The 15,093-nt window shown below is 40.1% G+C and overlaps 2 protein-coding genes and 2 non-coding genes across 4 annotated transcripts in view; all 4 read left to right on the forward strand.

Moving 5' to 3' along the window:
- The first annotated feature begins 158 nt into the window (after positions 1-158).
- On the forward strand, positions 159-12,687 carry eed (embryonic ectoderm development). Its single transcript, XM_086284351.1, has 12 exons — positions 159-317; positions 1,066-1,218; positions 4,115-4,207; positions 4,547-4,612; positions 5,030-5,155; positions 6,382-6,463; positions 7,420-7,511; positions 8,216-8,349; positions 8,470-8,575; positions 9,661-9,819; positions 10,313-10,386; positions 11,811-12,687. Exons 1-12 carry the CDS (start codon positions 198-200, stop codon positions 11,935-11,937), a joined length of 1,332 nt encoding a protein of 443 aa, XP_086140477.1. The 5' UTR covers positions 159-197; the 3' UTR covers positions 11,938-12,687.
- A 132-nt stretch (positions 12,688-12,819) lies between these two features.
- The window catches only part of LOC147301903 (copper-transporting ATPase 2-like), a 56,542-nt gene continuing 54,268 nt past the window's right edge, over positions 12,820-15,093 (forward strand). Inside the window, exon 1 of the mRNA XM_086284348.1 lies at positions 12,820-13,120. Coding sequence (XP_086140474.1) covers positions 12,974-13,120 — 147 coding nt within the window. The 5' untranslated portion in view covers positions 12,820-12,973. The remainder of the gene's footprint in view (positions 13,121-15,093) is intronic.
- On the forward strand, positions 14,350-14,422 carry trnar-ccu (transfer RNA arginine (anticodon CCU)). Its single transcript has one exon. It is a non-coding gene; the product is annotated as a tRNA-Arg (tRNA).
- trnam-cau (transfer RNA methionine (anticodon CAU)) lies at positions 14,429-14,500 on the forward strand. Its single transcript has one exon. It is a non-coding gene; the product is annotated as a tRNA-Met (tRNA).

Here is a 15,093-nt window from a genome sequence, read left to right on the forward strand (position 1 = left end):
AAGTAAAAGATAAAGAAATTATTATAAAAAAAAATATATAGTGGCACGAAGCAAAAATATAAATAATACGCCTGCACGGCTTTAACTGGAAAATAACCGGTATTTGTGCAGTCGAGCTGCGATTCGCGATTGGCTGAATATTCAGTTTCCGGCATGCTCGTGGGCGTAGGAGCGGAAGGGGCGGGGTTAATTCCAAAATGAGGGAAAATAAGAACATGTCCGAGTCCCCTTCTCAAGCGGGAAAAGAAATACCGGCGAAAAAGCAAAAGCTGAGCAGCGATGAGAACAGCAACCCCGACTTGTCAGGAGATGAGAACGTAAGCATTTAAACCGTGTTTGATGTTGGGCCGCAGATGAGCCGTGTAGCGCTTCTGATCAGTTAGCATTGTGCTAAAGTAGCCGATGTGCTAAAGGCTTTAGCTAGCATCTTTGTTTATTCATACCGGCTGGATTCAAACAGCTGGAGCTATCAGATATAGTTATTCACTGTGGACTATTTTAGTGTCTTCAAATAAATTTTCCCGCACGTGTTCCACCATCCATGTTAGCGCACACGTGTTTTCTTTGTGCTCAGACTGGAGTTATTCACGTGTAAACCTGGGCTAGCCTTGGCAAAAAGCATCAAGCAGATAAATAATAAACTAAATACTGACCAAAATGTAGTGTTTTTCGGATGGGTTGCTCAAGAATGGTCTTGAGTTAAGCTTTGATTGTGAGAAAAATGTTATAGCGCTTTATGAACTGATTAATGAGGAATGTTTTTGTAGCAGCCTGGGCCAACCACAGCCATCTTTACTCGTCTCCTCCTTCATTGTGTTTAAACTGACCCGATAGTTTGGAAGTGATACGCTTTTGATTGGTTTTTTTTTTTTGTTGTTGTTTTTTTTTTGTGCTATTAAAAAGTGCAGTGTTAAACAAATAGCAAGGCAAGAAACTTGTTTACAATGTCTTCAGCACATCAGGCACACTTTGTTTATGAGTGCTCATGTTCTGGTCTCAATGCGCATGTTTAGAAGATGATTTTGCATTAAATAACACGTTTGTTTGTGTTGCTGCTGGTTGCAGGACGATGCCGTCAGCGTTGAGAGTGGCACCAACGCAGAACGCCCAGACACACCCACCAACACCGCCAATGCCCCTGGCAGAAAGAGCTGGGGCAAGGGCAAGTGGAAGTCCAAGAAGTGCAGATATTCTTTTAAATGTGTCAACAGCCTGAGGGTGAGTACGTCCAGCACACCAGACAGTGTGGAGAACCTAGAGGGGTTTACTGTGAAATGAGCCAGCAAATGTCCTGTTAACTGCCTGCAGTACAAAAAACAATACATAGTCAGTCAGGTATTTGGATGTTCTTAGCTGTCGATTCAGAAAAGGCATTAATAGGTCTGTCCTAATCTGCTGCCTGGTCTGATTTAAACTGCTAGGCAGGCAAGACAGAATACACGTGTGAATGAGTGACAGGTGAGTATCCAAGGAGTAGATATCGTGAAGGCAAAGGAGTTTAAATATTGTGGATCAACCCACTGAAAGCAGCAGATGGTGTGCAAAAGAGGTCAAAAAGAGAGTGCAACCAGCGTGTAGTTGGTAGAGACAAGTGTCAGGGTTGATTTGTGACAGAAAGATGGCACCAAAAGTGAAAGGGGAAGTTTACAAGAGGCCTGCTATGATCTCTGGTTTGGAGACAGTGGTGCTGACATAAAGACAAGAGGCAGAGTTAAAGATGTTAAGAGTTTCATTGGCAGTTACCAGAAGGGATACGATTAGAAGGTAATGCATCAGAGGGACACCGATTTACAGACAAGGTTTGAGAGACAATGCTGAGATGGTTTGGACATGTGCAGAGGAAAGACTGGATACATTGGACTAAGGACGATGAAGATGGAACTGGGGGAGGAACTGAAGGAGGACATGCAGTGGGTTGTTGTGTCAGACGAGGATGCCAGGAAGGCAGATGATCCGCTGTGGTGTGGCGATCACTAAAGGCAGCAGCTCAAAGTGGAAGAACACAGATGGGAAATTTGAATTATTTACAGAATATCGTCAGTAATATTCAGCCAAAGCTTGTAGTTAGGGCTGGATCAGGTGACCCTGATTCCTCCCTTTGTTACACTGCAAAAGGTCTAGGCTGCTGGGGGATTCCCATGATGTATTGAGCATATCTTTGGTCTCTTAATGTTTTATAAACCAGTCTGCAATTAATCATTAGTTATTGTTAATCTCTGGCAGTGTCTCTTTGTCCTTTATTTTTCCCCTCACTTCGAACCAGTGGCAACAGATTCCCGCCCCTACCCGAGCCTTTTTCTTCCGCTTAAAATGGAGTTTTTCCTTCCCACTGTCCCCAAATGCTTCTTCATAGGGAGTTGCCTGATTGTTGGGGTTTTCTCCATGTTATTGTGGTATCTTTACTAGGGCTGAACGATTATGGAAAATAATCTAATTGCGATTTTTTTGCCCCAATATTGCGATTGCGATGCGATATGCGATTATTTTTTAAGGTCTTTGTCTTCTGTATTATTAAACAAAGACAAGCAATACATCATATAGTATGGCCAATACTATATTACATTAATTTTAAACTGTTCTTTCCTGGAAGACAGACCTCTGTTATGATGACATGAGGTGATGCATGAATTGATGACTGACATTTTTATTTAACTTCTTCAATCACAACAGTATATTTGAACATACACAATAGTTTATTTTTAGCTTACAAACATCTGAGCATAAAGTGCTGACAAGGAACCCTGGTGTAAACATTAAAATGAAAGTCAGTACAATGTGCAGATTGCAGAAATATACATAAAAAAAATCAGTGGCTTTACCACACTCAGTTTTTCGACATCTGTGAACTACTAGACAGTCATTCAATTAAAAAATAATATTAAATAAATAAAACTAATAAATAAAAAATACACACATCTTACTGATCTCTGCAGTCAGTAACATTACACATAAAGTGCAAACATAATAGCAATTGTATAAACACACACACAAACACGCCTTTAAAATTTAAAGGCGTGAAATTGGACGGTCTAGTTCTGATTAGCTAATCAGAAGGCTAGTTCTGATTAGCGTCACCGCTGTCTCGGTGGAGTTTAATAAACTCGGCCGTCTGCTTCTTGCTATCTAAAATATAACCAGACACTGGTGTAAATTCTCGACTGTCTCATACTTCTGTTTAATAAGTTTTCTGTTTGACGTTTAGTCAGCTGTGTGAAAACCAAGGAGGAACCCACCCGGGGGATTAATAAAGTTTTATTTTATCTAATCTAATAACTTTAATCTCAGCCAAACCGATTTACTCACGAACAAACAAAACACTGAAAAAAGCCCAACAATAACATTTTTAGGTTGTCTAAGTGACTTATATATTACGTTTAACCCGAGCAGCGAAACTCCGCGGTGATCTGAAAATGATGTGCTGGGAGTTGTGCCGTTCTCGGCCGCATCAGTAACCCTCGAGCTCCCGGCTAGCTGTCGAGCTGGTGGGTAGCAGACGCCTCTGAAAACGTCGAAGCACTTTTGCAAATATGGGATATCTTGATAAACCGAGCAGATATTTGATGTTTACACAACTACTCTCTTGCCTGAAAATATGTTAAAAGTTTATTTTGTGACCCAGAAAGATTAGTATGAGTAATTTTAAAACTTAGTAGCGGCCGCCATTGCTGGAAACTGGAGTTTGGCAGGGCCGCGCTATGAATTCTGGGATATGGTAGTAATTTGGACAGCCTTCGGCACGTCGCTGTGACGTAATCGGTCTACAAATGCGGCCTCAGGAGGATGCAGCCCATGAATTTGGACATGTCCAGAGTATAATCGCAGCCTTTGCGGTTAGAAAATTGCACTTCATCATGTCGCGATATTATCGCAAATGCGATATATCGTTCAGCCCTAGTCTTTACCATATAATATAAAGAAGAGATTTCTGTTGTGATTTGGTGCTACACAAATCAAACTGAACTGAATTGATTGAAGTGTCATCTAGCCAGAACAAAGCCTTGTTTTGTTTAACTTGCTTCTTAGTACACCCATCTGGTTTAATGCGCGCTCATACATACAGGATTTTTTTTGTAGGAGCGCAAGTGGCTATTAACAACATCTGTATTTGTCTCAGGAGGACCATGGCCAGCCATTGTTTGGAGTGCAGTTTAACTGGCACAGCAAGGAGGGAGACCCGCTGGTGTTTGCTACAGTTGGGAGTAACAGGGTAAATAAATGATCAGTTATTTTAAAAGTTGGTTTAAATTGCTTATTTCTGTAGTGGGTCAGCATATTACCAGAGGTGGGAGAGTCCTGATCTGTTTACTGGTGTTTGTCCAATATATTGTTAGGAGTTTTCAAAGCATGCAGCTCACTGTGAAATGCTCGCAAAGACAATAAAAGCATGAGATTTACCAGTGTATAACAACAAGCTCCAATGACCCTGCTGATTTGCAATGACTTCTTTATCCATTTATAGTTTGGCAATGAAAGGAACATTAAAAAATGTCTTTTAAACACTGATTATTAGTGAACTTGTCCGCCTCTCACATCTGTGCTTATCCAGGTAACTCTGTATGAATGCCACTCTCAAGGAGAAATCAGACTCCTGCAGTCCTACGTTGATGCAGACGTATCCTTTCACCTACTTCCTCAATCCTTCTTTGCTCTCATTTGTCAGTTTTCCTAACACACAAAAAGTCCTGCAGTTTGACTTTTATATACTTCTTTATTGCTTAGATGACAGAAGGGCAGTCTAGACGGGTTTAATGCCTCGACACCTGAGCTGAAGGCTAACAGCGAGGATTAAGATATCTGATATTTTTACATTATCTAGCCATCTGAAAGGTATTTGAACTCCATAAAAGCTCTGCAGCTGAGAGCAGAAAATATACAGTGTAAATGGAAAAGAGTTCAGGGGGTACAGAGAAGAAGAGACGCTTGTTTGTGCTGAAGTTTGAGTGACTCTGTGCAGCTGACAGCAGGACATCTGAGTCTGTTAAAGAAAGGTAAGTGTAGATTCTGTTCAGGTTTCCTTGACTTTGCAAAGGCAGACGAGAACTTCTACACGTGCGCCTGGACCTATGACACCAACACGAGTCACCCCCTGCTGGCTGTGGCCGGATCCCGTGGCATCATCCGGGTGATCAACCACATCACGATGCAGTGCATCAAGGTAACTCGTCAGTCTTCACCCAACTGCTCCATCACTTCTGTCTTTTAGCAGAGTCCACAGTTTTCAAGATATCGTTTTGAAATTTTGTGTGATGGTAGATACTAATAACAGCTCAAGCTGATTTAATTATGGTGAAAATCAGGTCATGGTCAAACCAAATGTGAAAATCAGTAAAAAAAACCTTTATGGATCTTGTAGTTAGTACTGCAGGGTGGCTTTTTAATTTATTGTATATGAATGGATGTCTTGATGCATGCTCAATCATCCAGGTAAGTACATCTCCAAAACTTGATTCTGTTCATCTGGACGTAGCATTTTGTGGGAGAAATGTTTCGTCACTCATCCAAGTGACTTCTTCAGTCTCAGCTGACTGCAGGTGTCCCCAATCTTATAAACAGTACATTTGCATAATGACTGAAACCAGCCCACTGAAGGAACAATGGGCTGGGAGGGCAGTTCCTTAGGCTACATCCACACTAGCCCGGATAGATTTGAAAACGGCGTTTTCATCTGAAAACGCTCCGTGTCCACACTAGCGTTTTCGGCCGTTTTCACAGAGTTGAGCGTCCACATTGAAACGGCCCAAAACACTTACGTTCCAGTCCTGCACATGCGCAAAAGCGAGTGAGAATTAAATAATTTGAAGAAAGGCTATCTGGAGCAGGTACAAACTGATATTAACCTTTTTTATTAGAGCTGTCAAAATTGAGAGCAATCAAAACAACTGCTGTATAATGCACTCCGCTATCTTTGTTTAATTGGTCACATGACTGCATCACATGACTAAAATGCGTCATCGTTTTAGAAAGTCTGCACTTTCAAGTGTCCACACTGCGACGGGACAGCTCCGTTTTTGAAAATGCTGCATTTTTGAGAGCGTTTTCAAAACTCTTCCCTTGAGGAAAATGCTGTCTCAGTGTGGACGGGTTGCAAAACGGAGAGAAAACGATGTGTTTTCAAACAGCACTGCTGTAGTGTTACTGCAAGCTTAAAATAATCTGTATCACTTTCAGTGCACAGAAAATAGTTTTATTTGATTATGAAGCATTTTCAGGAAGCAACTTATAACAGTAGAGCTTTATTTACATTTTTTTTATTTTTGGAAAGACTTGCATTTAATGGCCCAGAGGAATGATAATAACTATACCGAATTTCACTTCATCTGCCCCAAGTTGTTTTAATTGCACAATGTGAATTAAGAAGTCATTTTTCCCCTTCTTTTCCAGCATTATGTAGGTCACGGGAACGCCATCAACGAGCTGAAGTTTCATCCGAGGGATCCCAATCTGCTCCTCTCTGTCAGCAAAGGTAAACAGTGATTATAAAGCACATTTGAGCTCTTCTGCGTGCAGTTCAAGGGTTCTTCCCGGCTCGTTATGCACACATAAGCCGGACGGCATCACCTAGAGTTACGCCAATAACCTTGTGTTTCCTTATTTAGCAGAGATTTGCTGATTATTATTTTTTCCCGCTCCTTGGAGGAAAAAAAGAGTTAAGCTGTGTCGCAGAGAGGGCAGAAAGACCAGCAGTTTGTCATATATTTCACTGTGAGGTTAATACAACAGCAGCAATGCATTTATTTAAAAAAAAAAGAAAAAAAAAAGGCCCATTTTCTTTGATGGCTTTATTGACCCTCACTCAACAATAAAAATCATCCCGGCAGTAAAACCCCTCTCAACTGTGATTTGTTGCTTCAATCTAAAGAGAAAAAACAGGTCACCTCAGACTCGAGTGTAGTGGGGATAAAGTTTTATTTCCACGGGACTGTCAGGTGGTTCCTTAATCTGAGATAAATCAGACAGCGGGGTTTGGATCTGTCACTGAAGGTCATGTGAACGGCAGCAAAGTTTAATCTTTCCTTTAATCACTGAAGGGTGTGTTTTTTTTTTTTTTTTTTAAAACACCCTTCAGTGTGATTATAGCTGCTGGGAAGTGCAAAGGTGGTGTGAGTTTTTATGCTTTATGTGATATTTTTGATATATTTAACATGATTAATCAGAGAAACCAACGCTTATCACGTAGAAAAACTAAGACTGTGTTCAAATAAAGTTGTAAAGTCCTCAAAGAAGAAATTCATTAACAAAATAAAATATAATTCTACCCTTAAAGTATTGAATGCAATATAATATAAATGCATAGATCAAACTATGTAAATATAGAGGGGGGAAAAAGTAAAAAAGAAAAAAAAGCTGTGAGCATCTCTTTCACTGACCGGCTGCAAAACAACAATCAGACTTTTTCTTAAAGTCATCTCTTATTTTCAGATCACGCTCTTCGGCTGTGGAACATACAGACGGACACTTTAGTGGCCATTTTCGGAGGCGTCGAGGGTCATCGGGATGAAGTTCTGAGTGCTGTGAGTATTACAGTATATGTGGGGAAATTTATCTGGGACATAACAGTGACTATTGTACAACAGGGAAAAAAAGATTCTGAATCGGTCTTTAGGGGATGACTGCACATGTTGGCACCATTACACCAGACAGTACTTCTGTATTGGGTTATTTGGGGGGGGAAAAGCTTTTCCTCGACAGCTGACACCACAGACTTGTTCATGTTCTACTTCTCCGAAGTGACTAGTGAAAGTATGTGTGTTTATTTTCAATCTGATTGAAAGTAAACAGAAATTATCCATCTGGTATTGACTATTTTTTTACTGACATTAGATTTTCAGCCTCACAGCAGTATATGCACGTGTGAGGCTGATTCTACAGAAAAAGCTGAATACAAAGTGTGGTCATTTCAGTTTTTGTTTTTATTTTTGATTTTTGGGGGGTGGGAATGAGTTTCTTTTAATGGTTAAAATTGCAGTTTAAAAAATTTCAGATCACAAGCTTGCCCAGTTGTCGGTGGTGTTCCTCTGGGCTGTGTCGTTGTCAGGTTTATCTGTCTATTAAGACCATCCCACCTTATTCTGTTACTTAACTTACACAATATTAAATCATAGTTGTCTGCTAATTTTCTGAAATGGTGACAAAACAGATGTTTTAGGTGAATGTGATTAAATTCTGTCTGTACTGACAGTTCACATTCTCCTATTATCCATTTCCTGTTTTGTAGGATTTTGATCTCCTAGGTGAAAAGATTATGTCATGTGGGATGGACCACTCGCTAAAACTGTGGAGGATCAATTCGGAGAGATTGCAGAAAGCCATTCGCGCGTCTTATGAGTACAACCCCTCAAAGACAAACAGGTGAGACGTCCAGAAGCTTTTTCTGTGGTCTGTTTTCATATCTGTGGATTTACATACATGGCATTATATTTTCTTATGTTGTTGTGGTTTTTTTTGTTTGTTTTTTTTTTTTTTTTTTAGGGCATTTGTCTCACAGAAAATCCACTTCCCCGACTTCTCAACACGTGACATTCATAGAAACTATGTGGACTGTGTGCGGTGGCTTGGTGATCTTATTCTTTCTAAGGCAAGTGAAAGGAAATCCTTTAATGCTACCCAAAAGGGTTTTTTTGTTTTTTTTCTTTTTAAGTTACCGTATATTCTGCACTATAAGGCGCACTTAAAATCCTTTCATTTTCTCAAAAATTGACAGTGCGCCTTATAATCCGGTGTGCCTTATGGATGAATTATGGTTGTGCTTACTGACCTCAAACTTATGTGGTATACGGCGCTCAAAAATGCTCAAAAAAATGTTTTAGTACGACTTTGTTAAGCAACAAAGCCGCACTGCTTGATGGATTGTTGGAGCATTATGGCTATTGTATCTAGGGGACTCGGAGTAATCTGGGTCCAAAACTCAGTCTGATTCATGTCCCAAAGTCGAACGAGCACTGCGGCATCACTGAGAGTTCATCTTTAATAAAATGATCAGCGTTGCTGCTTTACCAGTTGTAACAATTAAGTTTAACATCCAGACATCCATGAAAACAGAATTTATTCATTTTAATGGCGTTAGCAGGAAGTTAGCTCGCTAGTTTCCACCTAAACATGATATAGCATGTTCTGACTGAGAGATTTCTGAAGAAATTAAAACTTACAGCTCTGCCATCACTTCCAACAGAAAACTAAACAGCAGTGACGTTTGTAGGGTTACTAAAGTTGGACTAGCTGGGGTATAATGATATGCTACTAGCAACACAGCTATGTTAGCATAACAAACACAGTGAAGCTGGAGGATGAACGCTAACAATTTTCCACTCGATAAACGTTAACGTGAGGGAATCTGGTGGTTAGGGACAAATGCAATCGCATGGCAGGATGCTGTAAACGGACCAAACTTCAGTCAGGAGAACAACTGAGATAATCCATCTACAATATGAGGTTAGTCATTAATATACTGCAACAACATGGGAACAGAGCAGCTGCAAGAGAATTCAGCATTAATGAATCAATGGTACAGAAGTGGAGGAAGCAAGAAGAATGAGTTAAGTCTGACTTATTTGACTGTTTTGTTTTGCTTAATGCGCCTTATAATCCGCTGCACCTTATTCAGCGCCTTAAAGTTTTAATGAAACAACAAAATGTACAACTGAGTTTGTGTTGTCATTCCAGTCTTGTGAAAACGCCATTGTGTGCTGGAAACCCGGGAAGATGGAGGATGACATTGATCACATTAAACCAAATGAGTCAAATGTGACGATTCTGGGACGCTTTGACTACAGCCAGTGTGACATTTGGTACATGCGCTTCTCCATGGACTTCTGGCAGAAGGTCAGCTATCTTACCTTTATTTATTTTGTGTATGATCAGGTTTTATATTTTCATTCTCATTTGTACTGATTAAAGGACAAAACCAGAATAATCAAATGTTTCGTCTCAAATACAGTTTTATTTTTCATCTGTTGGAAAGAATTGCATCATTTAATTGATTTACTTGAAAGGTCAGTCAATGCTAACCCAGTGTTTCCAGTTGTCCTGTCTTTCTGGTTGGCCAGGTTGCTGTCATTGTGCTCTTTAATATCAATTAGCCACTTGTCCAGCAAGTTTCTAGCTGTCAGCTGCAGTCTAACCTGGAGTTGGAGGTCACTGGCAGGTTTTAAGTAGTTTATTATCACTGATATTTAGTTCTTAAGAAATAAAAACTCTTGCAGAGGAGAAACGGAAGCTAAATCTGTAGGAAACACTGGATGCTGAGAGTTGTTTGTTTGTTTTCTTGTTGTGTCTTGGTGCTCTTACTGACCTCTGCTGTGATGCTGATACACAGATGCTGGCTCTGGGGAATCAGGTGGGGAAGCTTTACGTGTGGGACCTTGAAGTAGAAGATCCGCACAAAGCCAAGTAAGTAAAAAAAAAAAAAAAAACAGACAACAGGCGTGCTATAGTTGTCCTGTATCTCCACTGCTCTTTGCCCTGCTTTTAGCATCAAAATATCACAATAAACGCTCATAAACTTAAACAGGTTGTTGTATTTGATCAGCTACACCCTTAGTTTAGCTCACATTAGCTGTTAGAAGAAAATAACACAGGGCCGTGTGGTTTGGGAATCTTCATATTGTGCTACTAGAAGTTTGGTATAGCTCATCGGGAGCCCTGAGGAACTACCGTCAGCACTGTTCCATGTTTGTTGTTCATATGGCTCATCATATCCTTTTAAGGTTTGGAATCAGTACCGTTGTCAGGAGGTTTGGTGGTAGGACAGAAATCTCAACCATGTAGAGCCATTTTAATCTAAAAAGTATTCTAAAGTCTCTGAGAAGTGACTGTGGAGTATATTTAAGCAAAGACCACCTACCATTAGACCCCAGTTGTATCATCTAATCTCACCGTGTCTGGAAATGTTTTGAGACCTCCAACTTGCAGTAAGTGCAGTTTCAACGGTATTACTGCCGCCATCTGGCTGTTTCATGTTCCACGTATTGGTAAACCCATGAGAAAGCCAATATGATGACTTGAATCCTTGGAAAAATTGAAAGCATCAAATACTGAAGAGCTGCAGTGCGGGGCTTTGGTTAACTGTAACACTTCGTATTTAAGCTTGGAAGTATGTGGTTTACAGTAGTGTCAGTTATTTCCACGGTTTTTAGTAATACCATTTCTTCCTGGAGCATACAGAAAGGCTTCTCCTCCATCAGTTACACAGATTTCCTTACAAGTGACTGCAACAACAGTAGTTGCAGTTGTAGTTGAAGGTTATAACACTGGTGCTTTTCCCCCAGGTTGGGAACACTGCTGCACCTAAACATTTACAGGCTTCGTTACCACTTTTTTTCCAAGTTCTTTTGAAAAGGCATTCAATTTCCTTCCTTGTGCATTTTGACAAGGAATTGGCTGAACCAGGAATGTGCAGGAATGATGCCCGGTTAAAAGCAACACTGTCTGAAGTGACAAAATAGTGGAAAAATGCCAGTTTAGTGCAGCTCAGAGGTTAAAACTTAAAACTGCTAAATGGTGCCGTCTTCACGATCAATTATTGCAGCATTGTCACACTTCTCTGAGCACCAATGCCCCATAGAAAGCTGCTGTGATGTCTTCCTGTGTCTTTTTTTTACCTGGCACATTTAATGAAATTGGGACTCTTTTTGTCTGATTTATGGTCAGAACACTGATTTTTAAACAACAAATATTCACAGGTTACAAAAGAAACATTTTTATTTCAATTGTTTCATCATTTTTGTAATTGACACTAACAAAGGTTTCTCTGTATTTTTTTGTTTGTTTTGGTTTTTTACAATTTTCCCCCAACTATCTCTGTTCCTCTTCAGGTGCACCACGCTGACCCTCCCCAAATGCACATCAGCCATCCGGCAAACCAGCTTCAGCCGCGACAGCAGCATTTTGATAGCGGTGTGCGATGACGCCTCCATCTGGCGCTGGGATCGACAGCGCTGAGGTCTCCGGTTGTTCCTGTTGCTTCCAACTCCCCTGCCTCTGTGTTGGTGTACAGATCTGCACTGCAACAAGAAAATGTCTGTACATTTATTCTTGTATGCAGATTAAAAATAGTTTTGTTTGTTTTTTTTGTTTTTTAATTCCATAAAAAGAAAGCCTTCTTTTGTCTTCATTTCCTGTTTGTCTGCCAGCTTAATTGTGAAGGGAAGAAAAAACAGATTTGCAGTGTTTTTGATCCAATAAAACTTGGATTTACTCTGTTCATCTAACAATGTTAAGCTGAAGGATGAAAAAAGGAACAGCCCTGAAGCCTGTCTTGGTGTCCTCTCTGGGTGCCTTCTGGTTTGCTATGCTGTCCCATCCATTGAAATTATAACAATAAAAAAGGAAATGTGTGGAAAAATAAGATATTTTTAATGCATGAAAACAGAATTTTCTGTTGTAATGTGTTTTTAATTATTACAGTAATAATTGGTTTGCTTTGATGCCCCCATTCACACACATGGACTGCTGTTGCATAATTTACAGTGTGCTCTTTGACACTGGAGTATTCGCACACACACACGTAAAAACTGAATAAAGTCTTTTGTAGCTGTTCCCAAGCGTGATGTTTGTTTAGGACGGTATTAGCATAAAAATAAGCTTTTATTTTGAAAACTTTAGTCCTGTTACAGGGAGCAAAAGGCAGGTGTTTTGTCTTTATTTATCTGGAGTCATTTGAACTTGAATAAAACTTAATTTCTATAAATATATCAATATCAGACTTTTTTTTTCTCTGACTAACAGATAAAAGTGCGCACTAAATGAAGTTTAGACGCTTTATTTGCGCCTTTCTCTACACTTTCTGCCCCACTCGCGCAGGAGTCATGTGATCAAAGACTTTGCCCCTGGTCTCGTCTTGATGAACTACCTCCGATCAAACGCCACTTTAGTCCACACGCGAGCTCGTGAAAAATGACATCGTCTGTCTGCTGCGGACTTTTGCCCTCCGATTGACTGGACGAGATAAACCGGACTCAGCCGCAAAGACTCCAGCATGTTTTCGCCAAAATCACCAAAAAGCTCGTCCAGGTACGGCTCCGGGGAGCAGATCTGCATGGTTGAATGTGGCGGTAAGCCCAGATGCATCTGTAACGTCAACTCAGAGGGCTGCAACAGGAGGGGCTGTACGGCACAGTTAAAGGTAGGCCTTCAAACAGCTGTGGAACATCTGCAGCTGATGGCTTAGAGAAAATTTGATCGCTAAGACCTCATCTTAAAAAAGCTGGAAAGTAGCTGTTAGGATGTAGTCCCTCTGTTATATTGAAGAGCGGGAGTATATATATTTTCTTTTGAAACGTAATAAATATTTTACTGGGATAAAATAATCTGATAATTAAACCTCAATTTGTGGTTGAAATACAATGTAAAGAAATTCGGTTTGTTAAAGTAGACAAGAAATCTCCAAGAACATTTTTTTTGCAGAGACAACATAAATGTTATGTGTGTTTTCATTATGAAAGAGAAGAATAGTTTGCACTGGCAGCAGGGACAGTTTCACAGGCTGAACAACAAAGCCCACCTTAAAGAAACAAAACCTGCTCCTTCCCCAAATTCTATGTGTTTGTGCCTGTTGGAAGGGTTTAGGTGTGTGACCTCATGTGTTTATAATTATAATAATAGCCTAAATCAGCAGTTTGTTCTTCACTGTTAACAAGTGAAACTCTTGTTCACACTTCACTCATAAGTACTACCTGTTGCCTAGAATGAGTATATGTGAGAAGAGAATATGAAAAGGTGAAAATCTCAACATAGCTCAACAGCAATGCAGTTCGATTAAAACATGTCTTTGGCCTCGATTTGACAGACTTCTCACATAATACTAGCTTAATGTGGGTGGTACAGTGTGGAAAGGTTCCAGAAGCTGACTCTGAGTTTGTATTTTATTCCAAATCATTAGTGTAAAACTATTTTAATTTATTACAGGTTAGTTACCGTTAGTTACCAATCGACTGCTATCTAGTGTGTGTCAACAATTTTCTTTCCCAAAAGGAAGCTTCTACGCCTCAGGCAGACAAGTAACCATGCAGTACAGGCGCTGAGTGAGTCACTCAGGTACTCACCCCTCTTTTAGTGGAACTAGATTCAGTGATTCAAATCGTTGGTACTCTCTGGTCTTCATGTGGTTTCACAAGTCTCAACAGACAACATAAACGCCCCCAAATAAAGTGGAGCAATAAGCACAGCGTGTTGGCTGGCCAGCGTTCTGGACACTGAGTTGCCCAGAGTGTATACAGAGTGTAATTTATTTTCTCAGCGTTTCTCAAATGTTCTTAAATAAGCTTCATCTTTGAACTAAAAACCAGCTTGAAACCATGGCTCTCACTCGAACCCCGAAACAACCTCCAAAGAAAGGAAGTCAAGCGCTCATCTGCCCCGGTGGCCTAATGGATAAGGCACTGGCCTCCTAAGCCAGGGATTGTGGGTTCGAGTCCCATCTGGGGTGCTGTGCAGCAGAGTGGCGCAGCGGAAGCGTGCTGGGCCCATAACCCAGAGGTCGATGGATCGAAACCATCCTCTGCTATGTGTTTTGGATGGCCCGATGTTCTGAACTGTGTCCAAAAACAGACGACACTCAGGTCCTGTTCCCCAAAATGCAGACAAGTAACCCTGTAGTACAGGCACCGAGTGAGTCAGTCATGTACCATAACTGCCCCCGATCACCAAAGGCGACTCCTTATGTGCAGTGTTGGTCAAGTTACTTGAAAAAAGTAATCAGTAACTAATTACTGATTACTTCCCCAAAAAAGTAATCCTGTTACTTTACTGATTACTTATTTTCAAAAGTAATTAATTACTTAGTTACTTAGTTACTTTTTAAAAACCAGATTTACAACCTGAAGTGGTGATAAAGCGATAGATCTTTCAGCCCAATTCTACTTTTTCTGCATAATCCATCATACAAAATGTAATCAAATGGAAAAGTGTCTTTTTTTAACTTGTTTTATTAGTTTTAATCTTTTAACTTTATGCATCAAGCAAAAATTTAATTATATGCAACATTCTCTGACTGGAAGAAATTAGTTTAACATTTAAACCTATTTTCTGCACATTCCAGCACATGAAATAAAATATTTTTGTGTGTTTACACTCACTCTTTCAAATAGATGCAAGTAA

This window comes from Aulonocara sp. 'chitande type north' Nkhata Bay, linkage group LG23 (assembly GCF_057382095.1).
Source record: "Aulonocara sp. 'chitande type north' Nkhata Bay isolate Kocher_YH1m ecotype deep benthic linkage group LG23, A_spYH_male_GT1.1, whole genome shotgun sequence".
NCBI lineage: Eukaryota > Metazoa > Chordata > Actinopteri > Cichliformes > Cichlidae > Aulonocara > Aulonocara sp. 'chitande type north' Nkhata Bay.